The sequence below is a fragment of the Ammospiza nelsoni genome, chromosome 26 (genome assembly GCF_027579445.1).
Source record: "Ammospiza nelsoni isolate bAmmNel1 chromosome 26, bAmmNel1.pri, whole genome shotgun sequence".
Lineage (NCBI taxonomy): Eukaryota > Metazoa > Chordata > Aves > Passeriformes > Passerellidae > Ammospiza > Ammospiza nelsoni.
In genome coordinates, this window is record NC_080658.1 from 1,700,847 (window position 1) to 1,716,279 (window position 15,433).

General features: G+C 56.0%; 1 protein-coding gene across 1 annotated transcript in view; it reads right to left on the reverse strand.

Moving 5' to 3' along the window:
* Positions 1–243: 243 nt before the first annotated feature.
* Positions 244–15,433, reverse strand: part of KCNH6 (potassium voltage-gated channel subfamily H member 6) — a 32,337-nt gene continuing 17,147 nt past the window's right edge. Inside the window, exons 6-16 of the mRNA XM_059489362.1 lie at positions 14,792–15,003; positions 9,559–9,987; positions 8,420–8,819; positions 7,999–8,198; positions 5,726–5,978; positions 5,108–5,301; positions 4,519–4,618; positions 3,851–4,138; positions 3,094–3,274; positions 2,089–2,287; positions 244–1,459 (exon numbers count right to left, since the gene is read on the reverse strand). Coding sequence (XP_059345345.1) covers positions 1,172–1,459; positions 2,089–2,287; positions 3,094–3,274; positions 3,851–4,138; positions 4,519–4,618; positions 5,108–5,301; positions 5,726–5,978; positions 7,999–8,198; positions 8,420–8,819; positions 9,559–9,987; positions 14,792–15,003 — 2,744 coding nt within the window. The 3' untranslated portion in view covers positions 244–1,171. The remainder of the gene's footprint in view (positions 1,460–2,088; positions 2,288–3,093; positions 3,275–3,850; positions 4,139–4,518; positions 4,619–5,107; positions 5,302–5,725; positions 5,979–7,998; positions 8,199–8,419; positions 8,820–9,558; positions 9,988–14,791; positions 15,004–15,433) is intronic.

Below are 15,433 nucleotides of genomic sequence, written 5' to 3' on the forward strand. Positions count from 1 at the left end.
AATTAACGAGAGGTTAATTATGGTGACTGCAGGTGAGCTCTGCCAGCCCCGCACTCCTTGCATGAAGTAACCTGGGCTTGACCTTTTTGGGGCCAAGATGCCTGGGATGAATTCATGGATGCTCCCAACCAACACAGCCGTAATTCACATTAGGTGCCAAAAACATCTTTATTAGCAAAGTGTACACTAAAACTCCGGAGAAAGAGCTGCTCACAGTTTGACTACTCTCGGAGGGAGCTCGATACATTACTTGAGCTGGCGGCCTAGGACTATCACAGCATCTACCCGAGCGAGCGGCGAGGCGGCAGCGCTACGTGGGCTTCTCCTACGGCCTCTGCGGAGAGAAGGGTGGGCAGGGGGAAGCACCTATGGAACCCTTATCAAAAGAGAGAGCCTGGGATTGAGGACTGGACACGGGGCTTTTCAGCTTTCTGGGATTGTGCTTTTGAATTTTGTGCTTTATGCCCAGGCCAGTGACGAGCTGGATTTACCCGGGGAGCCGTGGGATGCGTGTTGGGGTTTGCAAGGTGTGATCAGCCTCGCTGGAGAAGTCACTGCTCTGGGACTCGTGCTGAAGCAGGCTGAGGTGGCATGGGCTGCTGGCCCTTCACTTCTCAGTGGCATCAAGTAGGACAATCTTCTGTCCTCTGTCCTTGTCCTGGGCTTGCCATCTGCAGTTTGCCCTGGACCACACCATGGAGATCTCACACTCCTCCTCTGGTGACCACCCTTCTGTAAGACCTGCAAGCCTTGTCCCAACACAGTGGTCCCTGCTCCAGAGGTTTCCAGCACAGCAGCCTCGCAGCCCAGAGCCCTGGATTTGGTCTCCTGTGGTTGCTGTGGCTCGCTTGGCTTGTTCCCTTCTCAAGAAGAAGCCTTGGCAAGGAGGAGGTGGTGGGAACCACGCGGCCTAACCAGCTCGGTGGTGGCTGTAAGAACAATTGTTCTAGGTTCTCTCTAATGTGCAAATGAAATCTACTCTATGGGAACTGCTGGAAAACGTTGACCTCGGAAGCCAGCCACTCTATCCTTCCCGTCACGGTGGCAGAAGATAGCTACAAATTATACCCCTGAGCCAATGGCATTGTCCAATGTCTTACCCTTGCAGTCAAAATCAACATCAACTGGCCGGGCTTGCAGTTGAGGTTCCTCTTGACTGGCCCCCACGTCTCTAACTTGCAGGAAGCACGGGGTCGGAGAGGTGTCTCTGAATGTCCTGGTGCTCGGAAGATGCCTCCAAGTGCTCGGGGAGGGAAGGGAAACGAGAGCCCCGCGAGAGTCCCTGGGTGCTTGGTGCCCTTTGGTGGGGAGGCTCTGGGCTGGGCAGAGGTGGGGAGTGGTGCTCCTGCTCGGAGTAGACGGTCAGGGTTTTGTCGGATGACGCAGACAGATGCATCCCGCTTGACAAGGAGTCCCTGGATTTCAAGTGGAACTTTTCTACCTCCGTGTAGCTCGGGCTCTGGTGGGAAACAAGGAATTGTATGAGAGATGGTAAAAGCAAAATAAAGTACCCACACTCTTTCCTCATCAGGCTCCAAGTCCCAAAATGTTATTTTTCACTTGGGGGAGCCTCAGAGCAGAGGAACCACTTCCTTCCCTACTGATGGGGCAACCTGGCAGCATTGGGGATGGCAGCTGTGCCCCAAAACCAGAGATGCACTGGGCAGATCGGCTCCAAGTCAAAACCCCGTGGCCTTGCTGGGCCCCATAAGTGTGCAAAGCTGTGCCTTGCTGAGAGAGAACTTGAGACTGGGGCAGAAGGACCTGGTGGGTGCTGAGCCATCAGGGGTGCCCTTACCTGCTCCTGGGTGGGCAGAAGGACCTGGTGGGTGCTGGGCCAGCTGGGGTGCCCTTACCTGCTCCTGGGTGGGCAGAAGGACCTGGTGGGTGCTGGGCCAGCTGGGGTGCCCTTACCTGCTCCTGGGTGGGCAGAAGGACGTGGTGGGTGCTGAGCCATCAGGGGTGCCCTTACCTGCTCCTGGGTGGGCAGAAGGACGTGGTGGGTGCTGAGCCATCAGGGGTGCCCTTACCTGCTCCTGGGTGGGCAGAAGGACCTGGTGGGTGCTGGGCCAGCTGGGGTGCCCTTACCTGCTCCTGGGTGGGCAGCTCCTGGTCCTGCAGCGTTGCACAGGGGGCGAGCGGCTCCAGGCTCCGCGGGACGATGCCGTACATGGCCAGGCTCTGGGAGCTGGGCGAGATGGGGCTGTAGGCGGGCGGCACTTGGGACAGCTGGCGCTGCAGGAGCTGCAGGATTACATGAATGTCTGACGACATCCTGGACTCCAGCCTGGGGACAGAGCAGCCAGAGAACCCTTTTGCATCCTGCACTGGGAGGAGGTGCCAACCCCGCTACCCCAGGGCAGTGATGCTTTGCCTGCTGCTTGTTGAGGTTTTTAGAGAGCTTCAGACCAGCCCTGCCAGAGAGAAATCAATCCTGCCATCTCTCTCCTGCCACACTCAATCATCCTCTGCCCAATTTTATGTGGAGCCAAACTGGGATCTGGAGCGGGGATTTGAAAAAAGCTAAAATTACCCTGGAGGGGGGAAAAAATCGCAATGGTTAGTTTTAATCTGGATCAATTCTCCAGGCCAGATGCCTGTGCTGACAGATGGAGCAAGGCAGGTTAGTGCCAACCACTTTTAACTCAGGAACAGAAGAAAACAGAAAAGTAGAAGTCTCTTCTTTCTGCCTTGTCCTTGACTGAAGTGAACAAGTCTGGCAGGAGTGGGCACAGCCCCACTTGCAGGACACAGTCACAGCATCACTGACAGAGTGGGCAGATCTGTCCCCCAGAGCTGGGATGGTGCACTGGAGAGACACCCAAACACAAGTGTGTGGTGAAATGAGCTCAACAAGGGCAGCAGAACCCACAGTGTCAGGGAGGTTCTGGGGTGGTGACAGATGCCAAGGGTGGTGGCAGGTCCCAGATGAGGGGCTGGGCTGCAGTCAGGGTCAGGAGTTGCCCTTTGAGAAGCCGCTGCATTTGCAAAGCACTCTCACCCTCCCCAGGAATGCAGTGTCCCACTGCAGCCACCTCTAGAAAGCAGAAGGTGATGGCCCAGAGTCCCCAGGTCCTCTCCACCCCTGCCCACCTGCTGAGCTGGGCCTGCAGGAGCTCCAGCCTGGACTCGATGTGCCCGGGCCTGCAGTCGCCGTGCAGGGGCACGTCCTGCGAGCTGTGCACCAGCGAGATGTGCTGCAGGGGCTCTGCAGGGTGGGCTGCCTGCCGGTCCTCCCAGAAGCTGAACATGTTGGGAATGTCCAGGGGAGTGGCTGGAAGGAGAGGAGACATCTCAGCATCTCGTCTTGCATCCTCCAGCCCCACTGGAGATGCTTCGGATTCTGTCAGCCGACACAGAGGGAGAGCCATCACCAACATAGATGTGGAGCCACCACTGACATCATGGAGAGCTCTCACCAACACACATGGAGAGCTCTCACCAACACACATGGAAAGGCATCATGTACACACATGGAGAGCCATCACCCACACACATAGACAGCCACCACCTTGACATACATGGAGAGCCATCGCCAACATACACATGGAGCCACAACTGACATCATGGAGAGCCATCCCCAACACACATGGAGAGCCACCACCCTGACGTACATGGAGAGCTATCCCCAACACACATGGAGAGCCATCACCCACACACACAGACAGCCACCACCACATGGAGTGGCACAGGAGGGACACAGCAGATCCAGCTGGGGACAAAAGGCAGCCAAGACCCTTGGCCTTGGAGTGTGGCTCCCCTCAAATGCCCATGAGCAGCTTGGCCCCGCTCCAAGCCAAGGCCACCACACCCAAGCATGTCTCCCCACCCTCCTGCCAGCCCTGGGTACCTGTGTAGGACTGGCTGCTCTCTGCTGCCTGCTTGCCAACCTCCGTGTTGCCGGCGCTGGTGGTGATGAGGCCGAGCGAGGGCAGAGCCAAGTCATCCTTTTTGGCTGTGGGGAAGGGCTCAGCTTTCACAGGGCTGCCAGTCTTGGCCTCATCATCGCTGGCCTGGGAGCAGGGAGAGGTGCTGCTGCCCAGGTCGTCCCACTGCTCCTTACTCAGCGGCTCCTGCGGGTTGGTGAGCTCGGAGTAGGTGTGATACTGCTCTGGGTCAGAGATGCCCGTGTCTGGGTCTGTGGGACAGCACAGCACGTCACTTTGGGCAGTACCACACGTGAAAAAAACAGCCCTCCATTCCCTCAGGATGCCTGTAGGGCTGGGGCACCCCAAGGGGAGGGAGGGGAGGCAGCCTGGGTGCCTGCAGGATGGTTTGCAGGGACAGAGACGCCAGCAACCTCTGCTTTGGGGCACCTGCTCAGGTAGTAATGGATACTGATGGCACTGTCCCACCCTGCCAGCCCAGGGGCACTCACCAGGCTTGTGGGGCTGGCAGGGCAGTGATGCTGACCCCACTGTCACACCCTGCCAGCCAGAGGCACTCACCAGGCTTGTGGGGCTGGCAGGGCAGTGATGCTGACCCCACTGTCACACCCTGCCAGCCAGGGGCACTCACCAGGCTTGTGGGGCTGGCACGGGGAGTGCTTGCGGCGGCGAGCCCGGCGGTAGGTGCAGTCGTACTCCTCGCTGAGGGGTGAGCGGGGAACGCTGTCTGCCTGAGGAACAAGAGGGGCTGCTCATCAGGGAAAGGCCGTCCTGTCCCATCCATGTGTGCCACGGGGGCTCCAGCCCTTGCCATGTCCTCTCCACCACTGCCCTGTCCCACCCCGTGCCTCCTGGACTGGTTTCAAATTATCCTGAAGCTGTCCTTGCTGCTCTGAGACTCAGGTAAGTGTGTCAGGGCCATGGGGAGGGAAGGAGCACCCTGACAAGTGGCAGGACATCCCAGAGTGGGACAGAACACGGAGGGAATTTTACTTCCTTGTCTATATTTCAGGTCTCTGAAAAAAAAATGTCAGGAAAGGACAAAGTTCATTCACATACTGTAAAAGTAGACGTATCCTGCTGTGGGGGAATCATAACTCCCTGGAGAATGCCCTGGGAAATGTGGCTGTTGCACCTCCTGACATCCTTGCTTCAGCCCTCCCACTTGCCAAATTTAAGCCCTGACCGCATTTGCTCCCCGGGGCAGCCCTGGCGCTCACATCTCGCAGGTTGAAGGTGATCTCTAGGTTGCTCCAGAAGTTGTCAGAGAAGGCTGGGTACATGTCCAAGACCTCCAGCAGGTCCTCACGCTGGATCTTGTGCAGGTCACAGTAGGTCAAGGCCCTCACATCGGCGTTGGACTTCCCTGGCCGGGCGTAGAGGCTGATGGGCTCCCCAAAGATGTCGTTCTTCCCTGTGCCAAGAGACAGCTCATTGTGGACACGTGGGCACCCACCACTGCTCCAGCTATTCTGGTCCAGCACCCTTTATTTTGGAGCTTGTGAACAAGGGGATGCCCAGCAAACCCAACCCTGACTGTGTGTGTTGGGGATAACACTGTGAAAGCCACCACTGATGGTGACACCAAGCAAGGGCAGGGGGTCATCAGTGATGGCTGGAGACTGCTGAGCCATGCTCTGCTCTGCTCTCCTCATTCCTTTGCAGCTTCCCCCTGGCATCTCCCAGGGATCTTCCTTGCCCTGTCCACTGGTGTGGGGACCCATCAGATGCTGAGGAACAACCTTCCCTTCCCCAGCATGGGGGCAAGTTCTTCCTCCACTGCTCACCACCCTTTGCCCCTCGCCCGTCACCCCTCGCAGAAGGAAGAACTTTTTCACCTAAGATGGCCACCACAATGTCTTCCCTGAGGATCTCAATGGAGCCGCGGGAGATGAAGTAGAGGGTGGTGAGGACATCTCCGTAGTGCACCAGGGTGTCTCCGGGCGGGGCATGAGTGGTCTTGAACTTCATGGCCAGGGCGCGCAGGCAGCCCTTGCTGGCGCCCCGGAACGCTTTGCAGTTCTGCAGCAGCGTGCGGTTCAGGTGCAGGCAGATGTCGGCCTGCAGGCAGTCAGGGAAGCCCTTCAGCACCTGTGGAGAGCCAGGGGGAGATGTCATCACACCACTGTCCCTGGGAGGGAGCGCTGTGACAGAGCTGAGAGGCTGTGTGGCACTCAGCATGGAACAATGGGGCTAAAAAGGGAGATGGTCTGCCCGGAAAGCCAAAGGTGGGGACATTTCCCATCCCTGGAAGTGTTCAAGGCCAGACTGATGGGGCTTGGAGCAATCTGGTCTAGTGGAAGGTGTTCTTGCTCATAGCAGGGAGTGGGACAGTTTGAGCTTTGAGGTCCCTTCCATCCTTAAACCATTCTGTGATTCTGTGATTTCCATCATCTTTTGATCTTCTCTTAGTGGATCCCTGCCTGTCGCTGGCTTTTACTGCTTGTGGCTGGGGACAACAGCACTCCCAAGCAATAATTAAAAGTAACCAGCTCAATCTATTTATACCCACTGGTGGCATATCCCCTTTTTCATCTTTACACCCACTAATCTTGGATGAATGAGAGCAGAAACTGGCACAAAGAGCACAAAAACCTTAATTAAACAGCACCTGCCTGAATGCCAAGAAACAGCAGCACAGGACAGTTGTGTGCACTGACAGCTAAATATACCTGTGCAAATACCTCATGTTGAACAAAAGCTGAATCTGAAGGTGACATCAAGGTAAAACTCACAATATGGAGAAAGCTGCTGCCACCAATGACTCACAGTGCCAAGGTGAAAACCACCTGGGTTTGGGTTTTTTTTGGAGAGCAGCATATGGCCCTGGGGTCCTCCTTGCTGTCCTCTTTGCTCACATCCCGCTGGTGGCCAAATCTGGAACAGCCATGCTGGGGCTGGTGAGCACGACCTGTTCCTGGCTTCAGCTTGATCTCCCATGCTAGCAGAAGTGTTTCCCTATTGGGAAATCAGGGGTGGACGAATTGATCCGGCTGTGGGTTGATTGATGAGATCACGCTGTGTCTCTGCAGCAGCCGGCAGGAATTGGTGTGAGCAGCAGCATGGGTGAGCTGCAAGCTCAGCTCTCCCTGGGGATGTGTGACCTGGGTTTGTACTAAGCCAAGAGCACCTGTGCTTGGGTAAGGTGGCACTGCTTCTTGTTATTGCCACTGATGTCCGGCCCAGGGTGTGCCCTCCACCTGAGAGGTTTAACCCAAAGCTCTCCCAGCAGCAAACCCCCAGATGCTGCCCAGTTGTTTCATGTGGCAGCAGCAACTTTAGAGGGAGATGCTGAATTCATGCAAATCTGTGTCCTGATGCTGCTCAGGATCAAATCTTAAGGAAAAGAAGGAGCATTAGCAGGGAATGAGAGGGCTGATAACCTCCCCAGGGCTAAGAGTCCAGGAATATGAAGCCTCATGTCTCTCCTTGCCTTATCCTTTCCATTCCTCTGCCTTGCTGCTGGCCAAGCCATCATGTCTGTGCACTGAATCCCAGGGCTGTGAGTGCACTCCCCAGCCCAGAACACCTCAGCCAAGCCGAATCCTCATCCCCACGGAGCCCCGGCGCTGCCGGCTCGGAGACACGGCGCCTCTCCAGCACAGCTCCGCCATTGATCCCCCTTTGCTAACAAACAGCTGCCTCTCTGGGCTCTAATTAAAATGGATCGAGGTTTATTTAAATGCCCTCCTTTCCCTGCTGCGAGAGCAGGATGCACTTTGCTTAGCAACCGGTGGTGTGGAGAGGAGCTGGATCGATACCTGCTCTGCTCCTGTGACACCAACAGACACCAGCCTGAAAGTGCTCAGTGCCAAGGAGGGACTCTGAGCTCCCCACCAAACCTGCTCTCTGGCCAAGAAAAGTGCTCATGATCCTGGAAAACCTCTGGGTGGATGTAAAGGAATGGGCAGAAAAAGGAGAGAAGGAGAAAGGGGGATGCAGGAGGTGGAAATGCAGGAGGTGTATGGATAAAGTCTGTCTCCAACCTCCCAAGTCTCCTGCCCCTATCCTGATCAAACGGATGGAAGTCTTTGGCTGGACCCAGATCTAGACGCTATGTTGTTTAGGACAAGGTTCTGTGAGGACACAGGGCCTGCCTGCCTGTGCTCACCGCGTTCATGTCGATGCCGTTGGTGTAGGACCAGGCGTGCTGGAAATACTCCTCCAGGCGCTGGCGCAGGGGGTTGGGGATCTGGTGGAAGCGGATGAACTCCTTGACCCGCAGCATCTGCGTGTGGTAGCGTGCCGTGCCTGAGTAGAGGCGCTGGATGATGGCTGAGACGTTGCCGAAGATACTGGCGTACATGAGAGCTGAAACGAGAGGGCAGGGCTCAGCGGGACATGGCGAGCTGCATGTCCAGTTACACGAGACCTGGAACCAGCAGATTCCCAAAACCCACATCTACCAGGACCTGAAAACATGTGTTTCTACCACCCCATCCATTTGTCTGTGAGGAAGAGGCACAGGCAGAGGGAGATCCTCCAACCTCCAAAGCAGGGGTGGGAACAGCGGGACATGCACAGGCACTCACAGCCAATGAGCATGACACAGATGGAGAAGATCTTCTCGGAGTTGGTGTTGGGCGAGACATTGCCAAAGCCCACGCTGGTGAGGCTGCTGAAGGTGAAGTAGAGGGCAGTGACATATTTATCCTTGATGGATGGGCCAGAGGAGAGGTCGCTGTCGTTGTAGCGCTTGCCGATCTGGTCGCCCAGGTTGTCCAGCCAGCCGATCTTGTGCTCCATGTAGGGCCTCTCCACGTTGCCAATGGCATACCAGATGCAGGCCAGCCAGTGGGCGATGAGGGCGAAGGTGCACATGAGCAGGAAGAGCACGGCTGCCCCGTACTCCGAGTAGCGGTCCAGCTTCCGCGCCACCCGCACCAGGCGCAGCAGCCGGGCCGTCTTCAGGAGGCCAATGAGGGTGGTGGTCTGCAGGGGAGAGGTGAGACACCTCAGGGACCAGCAAAGGATAAATATGGCATGTTCCAAAGGCACGTTCCCAGCTGAGCTGTGCTTCCTTTGAAGGATAAAAATGCATTTCTAGAGTGTGAATCACCTTGTCCTGGAGGTGACCTCTGAACTGGGTCAGATGAGTCACAGCACAGGAAGGGCAGTTTGACTCTGCTGATCATAAAGGCAACAAGCTCTGGGATTAGAGGTGAGCAAGTGAGAAGAGCCAAGGCCAAGCCTGTGTTTCCTGATGGGTTCTCTCCTTGCCAGCCATTGCTCCCACAAGTGCTGCCTTTCACTCCCAGATGTGGAGCCTCCAGGCAGTACAGTAACTACAGGGTTATCTCTCTGCCAACATTTTGAGTTTGCCTGGCAGTGCACCCCCAAATTCACCTTCATTGGAGTGTGGGCTCAGCCCTTAAACTGAGCCCCCAGGCTGCTCTGCTGGGTCAGCCTCAACAAGGCGAGTGGATCCACTCTCAACACTTAGAGTAGGGACTGCCTGACCCTAAAAAATTAAATCCCAGGTCCCAGCTGCTTAAAAATCTGTAAAGATTTTTAAACACCCTTCTCCACCCTGTGACCAACCACCCCTCTCCCCATGGGTTTAACCATCCACCACTTACATCAAACCGCCCACATCCCTTTCCTTCTTTCACATACATCTCTCCCTGTCCATCCACGTGTCCCCTCCTGTCCTGATGGACCCTGCTCTTACCTCATCAGAGCCGGAGCGGAAGATGAGCAGGTCGAAGGGGATGGCAGCCACCATGTCGATGAGGAACCACCCCTTGAAGTAATGGATGGCGATCTTGCCGGGGTGGCTCACCACCTCGTCGTTGATGTTGACGTAGGTGGTGCGGAAGTTGATGACAATGTCCACGATGAACATGATGTCCACGATGAGGTCAATGATGTTGAGCGGGTCGCAGGAGTAGCTGCAGTCCCAGCGCTTCTCCTCCACCTGCTCCTCGTTGAGCAGGAAGGCGGCCGAGTAGGGGGTGAAGACGGCTGTGTAGATGACCAGCAGGAGGATGAGCCAGTCCCACACGGCCTTGAAGGGGCTGTAGTGCAGGATGGTCCATCGGTGGATGCGCGGCGCCTGCAGCTTGTACTCGGGCAGGACGTCAGCGCCCAGGGACAGCACCTGCCAGGAAAGGGGTGTGAGGAGGATGCAAGGCCAGGAGAGAGGCTGGATAATGCCAGGAACCAGGCAAGGGACTTCCATGTGCTGGTAGAGCATCAAGGAGCACACAATGGTTTCCTACAGCTTTTTCACCTTTGTTGGTTGTCTATGTGTTTGTCCAGTTCTCACTGTGGCTGACACCAAGGTCCTTGTCTGTCTCTGATGGTCACAGCACCCTTGGGGCAGCTTCTTCTCTGCTTTATGGCTGTCTGACCCAGCAGAGAGGAAAGTGCCTGCTGCTCAGCCTCCTTCTGCCCTCAGCTCTGTGCCACCTGCGTGAGAGCTGCTGGAAGTCCCTGGTGCAGAGCTATGGGATGGGCAGCTTGGAGATGCCCTTGCATGGCTGTGTCACCCAAGGGTGACAGCACATTCTGCATCCTGCAAGCCTTTCTTGGCCATAGCAAGTATCTTCCCCTGGATGTCCTCCTGGCACACTTGTCCTCCAAGCAGAGGGATAGCTTGGGCCACCTGCAGCAAAGCCTCAGGCAATGCCCATTTCCCACCTCACCTGTGGCCACCAACGTGCAAACACCACCTCGAGTGGTGAGATGGTGTGAGCCCCCTCCCATGTCGTCATGTGTCCCCAGGCTTGCTGCTTTCATGGGGACACTCCACAGCCCTGGTGAGCTCCCCACACACCCAGGCCTGGCCCAGCTCCCCCTCCAGGACCAATGCCAGCTGCTGGTGGCTCTAAAGCCACTGTGGGGACACAACACAAGACACTGGGTGTGGGAGGGCTGGGGCTGCCCTGCTTTGGGTGCTGAGGGGTGGTGGCATGAAGGGGCTCATTTGGAGCTGGAGGCAGCTGGATCCCCTTCCTGCCCCTGCTGCTCTGTTGTCCCCCAGTGTCCCTGTGGTGCTGGGACCAGTGCCAGTTGCAGAGGAGGGTGAGGGGCACCTCAATTCTCTCTCCTGGCACTGAGCCCCCAGCTAATAGAGAGCATTTTGCTGGGCTGCAAAGGAGAGGAGGGAGGAAAGAGAAAAGAGGAGAAAGGAGGATCCACATATCCCAAGGCAACAGTGATGAGCATCACCGTGGCTCTGGCAAGAGATCTGGAAGAAGGAAGGGATCTGGAAGAAGGAAGAGATCTGGAAGAAGGAAGGGATCTGGAAGAAGGAAGGGATCTGGAAGAAGGAAGGGATCTGGAAGAAGGAACCGATCTGTCTTCCTTCCTGACAGGAAGGATCAAGGTTTCTTGTTCAAGGGTCTCCCAAGGGTCCTGACGCTGCAATCCAGAGCAGATCCACCCCTGTACCCCCATCCCACAACCAGCCCCACACCCCAGAGCCCCAGCACACCGGAGGGTCCCATTCCCCAGCCGTGCCCCCTGCTCCTACCTGCCTGCAGCTGGCCCTGCGCCCCAGGCGGCAGCTGCCCCTCGAGCTCCGGGTGTCCACCATGGGCGCCCCCAGCCCCCCGGGCCCGGGCAGCGTCCGGCAGGGCGGCCGCAGCGCCGGGGCCGGGGCATTGCCCACGCAGGCTCGCAGGCACTCGGCCAGGCGGGTGGGAGGCATGGGCACGAAGGGCACCCGCGAGCCCGGCCCGCGTTAATCAAAGGCGATCGATGCCGGGCCCCGTGGGGACGGCAGCGCCAATGGAGCAGCGGGAGCCGCCGACGTCGGTGGGGACCGAGAGGGGAGGGATTGGAAAAAGTGACCCAAGAGCAATCGTTGTGGGGGGAATGAGGCACCAGCTGGGCTGGGGGACCGGCTCCTGCGGGGATGGCGGGGAAGGGAACGAGGCAACGCTGATAAAATGATTGATCCCAAAACTGGGATGCACCTGGAAGGGCTGGGATGGGCTCCTTCAGCTTGTGTCTGGGAAAACCAGCAGTGCTCCCAGCCTCAGCAGCTGGATGCTTGTTCTGCCTGGCTGGAGGCAGCTCTGAATTCAGGACACCAAATACTGTTCCCTGTGCTGGGGCACCTGCCCTGCCCCTTGTCCCTGCTCCTGGCACCTAGCTCTTGTAGAAGAAGCAAGAACAGCTTAAGCACTCTTGCTTTCCAGGCAGGAATTAATAAAAAAACACATCCCCAAAGATCTGAGGCAGAAAAGGGGAAAGAAACAACTCCCAGAAAAGCATCCAAACCAACACAGAGCTAGGGAGCAGCTGCAACCTTGTTCCTCTCTGCCCCTAAGGATTGGGAAAGTCACCCTTGGGTGGCCTGGGTGGCCCTGGGAGTCTGAAGGTGGCAGTGCCAGTGTTCCCCTGGGTGCCCCTTCCCTTTGTCCCCTTTCTCCTGGTGGGGTGCTGGGTGCTGGCAGTGGGTCAGGGAGTGCAGAAGGGAGAAGGAGGAGGAGGATGGAGCAGGGTGGGCTGTGGGTGACAGAAGGAGGAGGCTCCTGTGACCCTGGCTGACCCAGGCATTGCTCATGGCCCCTGGTGCCCTGGCACCATCACCTTCCCAGCTGTCCCTCAGTGTCCCTTGCATGGTGATGGGGATAAAGAGGACTGACCTGAGGTGGGAGCACATCAGAATCACCAGGAGAGCCTTAAACACGGGTGGCTGGGCAGGATCAGGTCCATGGTGCTGGCTGCAGGCTGGCAGTGACCCAGTGTCACTCCCTGGCACAGCTCAGCCCCCCATCCCTGTCCCCAGCACCCTCCCGCCCAGATGGGGGGACTGGGACACATTCCACCTGCAGACAGGACCCCAGCCTCACAGCATCCCCACAGCGTGCCTCCAGCTGTGCTCCAGAGCCCTGTGAGGCTGAGGGGCCTCCATTGCCCTGCTGGCCTGCCCTCTGTGCCAGCTCAGTGCAGGGCCAGACCATCCCAAAGAGCCTGGCTCCACTCCCTGCCCACCCGCGGGTATTTTTAGTCGCCGTCTCGCCGCTGTCTCTGCCTCACCATGAATTATTTACCAGCCAGGAGCAGGGAGCTGTGGCTTGGCCAGGAGGTGTGGGGGACACTGGGGTGAGGACAGGCAGGGGCAGATGCAGCAGGGAGGAGAGGTCCATCCTGTCCTGTCCCACCGCATCCCATCCCACGCGGAGATTGAAAGTGAAGGGAAGGTTGATCTCAGTGGGGCCTGCACTGCAGGGCCCTGCAGCCACCACCTCTGACCCCATCACTCCACACCCAGCCACTGACCCCACTGTGACAGCCACCCCAGTGTGACCATTCCTTCCTGGTGTGCTCCTTGTGATGGGACCGGGGCATGGAGGCTGCTCACTGTCCCTCTGGGGAGCTCAGGGGCCAGCCCTGGGTCACTGCAGTCACTCCCAGATTAGAGGGACTAGGGGGAAAACAAGCCTAAGAACTGTTCCATGATGTGAGAAGTGGGGAGCCCATGCCCTGTGCGTGGAGGCTGTGAAGCTAAAGGTTTGCTGGCACTGAGACAGAAGGAGAATCCTGCATAGCACCCCACTCTGATGGAGCAAACTCCCAAGCCTGGAGGCTTTTCTGGGGTCAGGTGGCTGCGTTTTCATTAAATTTGCCCTGGGCTGTGGCTGGCACCAATGGGAGGTGCCTTTAGATGTATTCTGTACATTGAGGCTCTCCATGCCTCAGTTTCCCCATGGCTAGACGAGCTCCTTGCCCAGGATTGTGGGATACATCAGCACGCTGATTTCCCCGTGGGATGCACTGCTCCATGCGTGTCCCTCTGGGTGACAGCAAGTGTCCCCTGCAGTGACAGTGCAGTGCCACCTGCTGTCTCCCAGGGGATCCTCGGTGTGCTGACACCAGGCCAGGTCCTTGGCCGGGCACCCCAGGGCCTCCATTCCCAGCGCTGGGGGGCAGAACAGTGGCCAGATCCCCCCACAAAAGAAGCCACATGCACGCACAAACATTCAAACACATGTCCCCTTCAAGGCCACCATCACGAGCAGCTCATGCTGGTGTTTCCCCAGCCACAAATTGCCAGAAATGCTCAGTTAGGGGACTAAAATGAGAATTTCAGCCATTCAGAGGAAGGCATGACCAAACATGGGGATACTGGCATTTCCTGGGGTGGAATCTCCAGGTGTCACTGCCCTCTCTGCTTCTCTCCTCCCAAAGCCACCAGAGTGCTTGTGACTGTCCCCCAGCAGCAGCACCAGCACCCCATTGTCACACACATATTTTCAGGAAAATCCTTTTGTTAGGATTTTTCTCCTGAGAAGCTTAGAGGCCTCAGGAACAAAATGTAAACAGTAATTATCAGCTTGCTGGGAATGTGGTTTGGAGGTCGCCTACCAACAGGGGCATCTTTGATTGCTCTCATGTAAATTGTTTCTACTTGATGACCAATCACAGGTCCAGCTGTGTCAGTCACAAGATTTTTATTATTCATTCCATTCCTTTCTGTGCTAGCCTTCTGATGTCTCCTTTTTCTTTAGTATAGTTTTAATATATAATTTTCATTAATATAATATAATAATAAATATTTATTGTGTAAAATATATAATAAATATATTATAAATTATTTATAATTATATTATATATAATTATATAATATACATAAAATTATATATAATATATAATTATTATATTATATATTATATATTATACTATATTATATTATATACATAAAATATATATTATACATAAAATATATATTACATATTATATACAATATATATTATATATAATTATATATATACAAAATTAAATATATAATATATATAATATATAATTATAAATAATTATAAACTATTTGTAATAAAATAATAAATCAGCCTTCTGAAACATGGAGTCAAGATTCTCATCTCTCCTGGAGACCCACAAACACCACCACCAGACCCCACCCCTGCCTTGGTGGCACCTCATGGCCCCCATACCTGTGTGACCTTCTCGGTGACATTCTGGGTGCGCTCCATCACCTTGTGGGGAGCGATTATCTCGATCTCCGTGGTGGAGCCCGAGCGGTGCTTCTCCAGGTTGAACTCCACGAAGTTGAGCGTGAACTGGGGGATCTGGCTGATGGTCCTGTACTTCATGAGGTCCGAGTCCGACGTGGAGTTCGGGGGGTTGGGTTTGACGTGGGAAGCCTCTGGAAGAGGACGGAGAGGAGCACTGAGAAGGGCAGCGGGAGCAGGAGCAGATCCCCAGAGCCCCGACCTCGTGTAGGACCTCCAGGAGCTGGGGGCCACCACAAGGCGCCACCAAAAGGTGCCAAAATCTGCTCGGCCATAAAGGCTCGGCTTCTTCAGGCTGGCTCAGCTGTGGGGTGCCCAGTCTGGGATGCCTGAGAGAGGGCTGGTTTTCCCCACACATCACCCATCTTTTCACCACTAAACCTCCTGCAGGAGGCTCAGAGCAGTTGCCAAAACACAGAGACATTCAGTGTCCTTTGCTACCCTTGATGACTGTAGTGGGTTGGGGACCAAGCCACTGAGATTCACCAGGGAGAGATGCCAAAACTGGCATGAAAACAGACAGGAGGAGGTCGTTCTCCTCCACCCTTTGCCTGACAAACACAG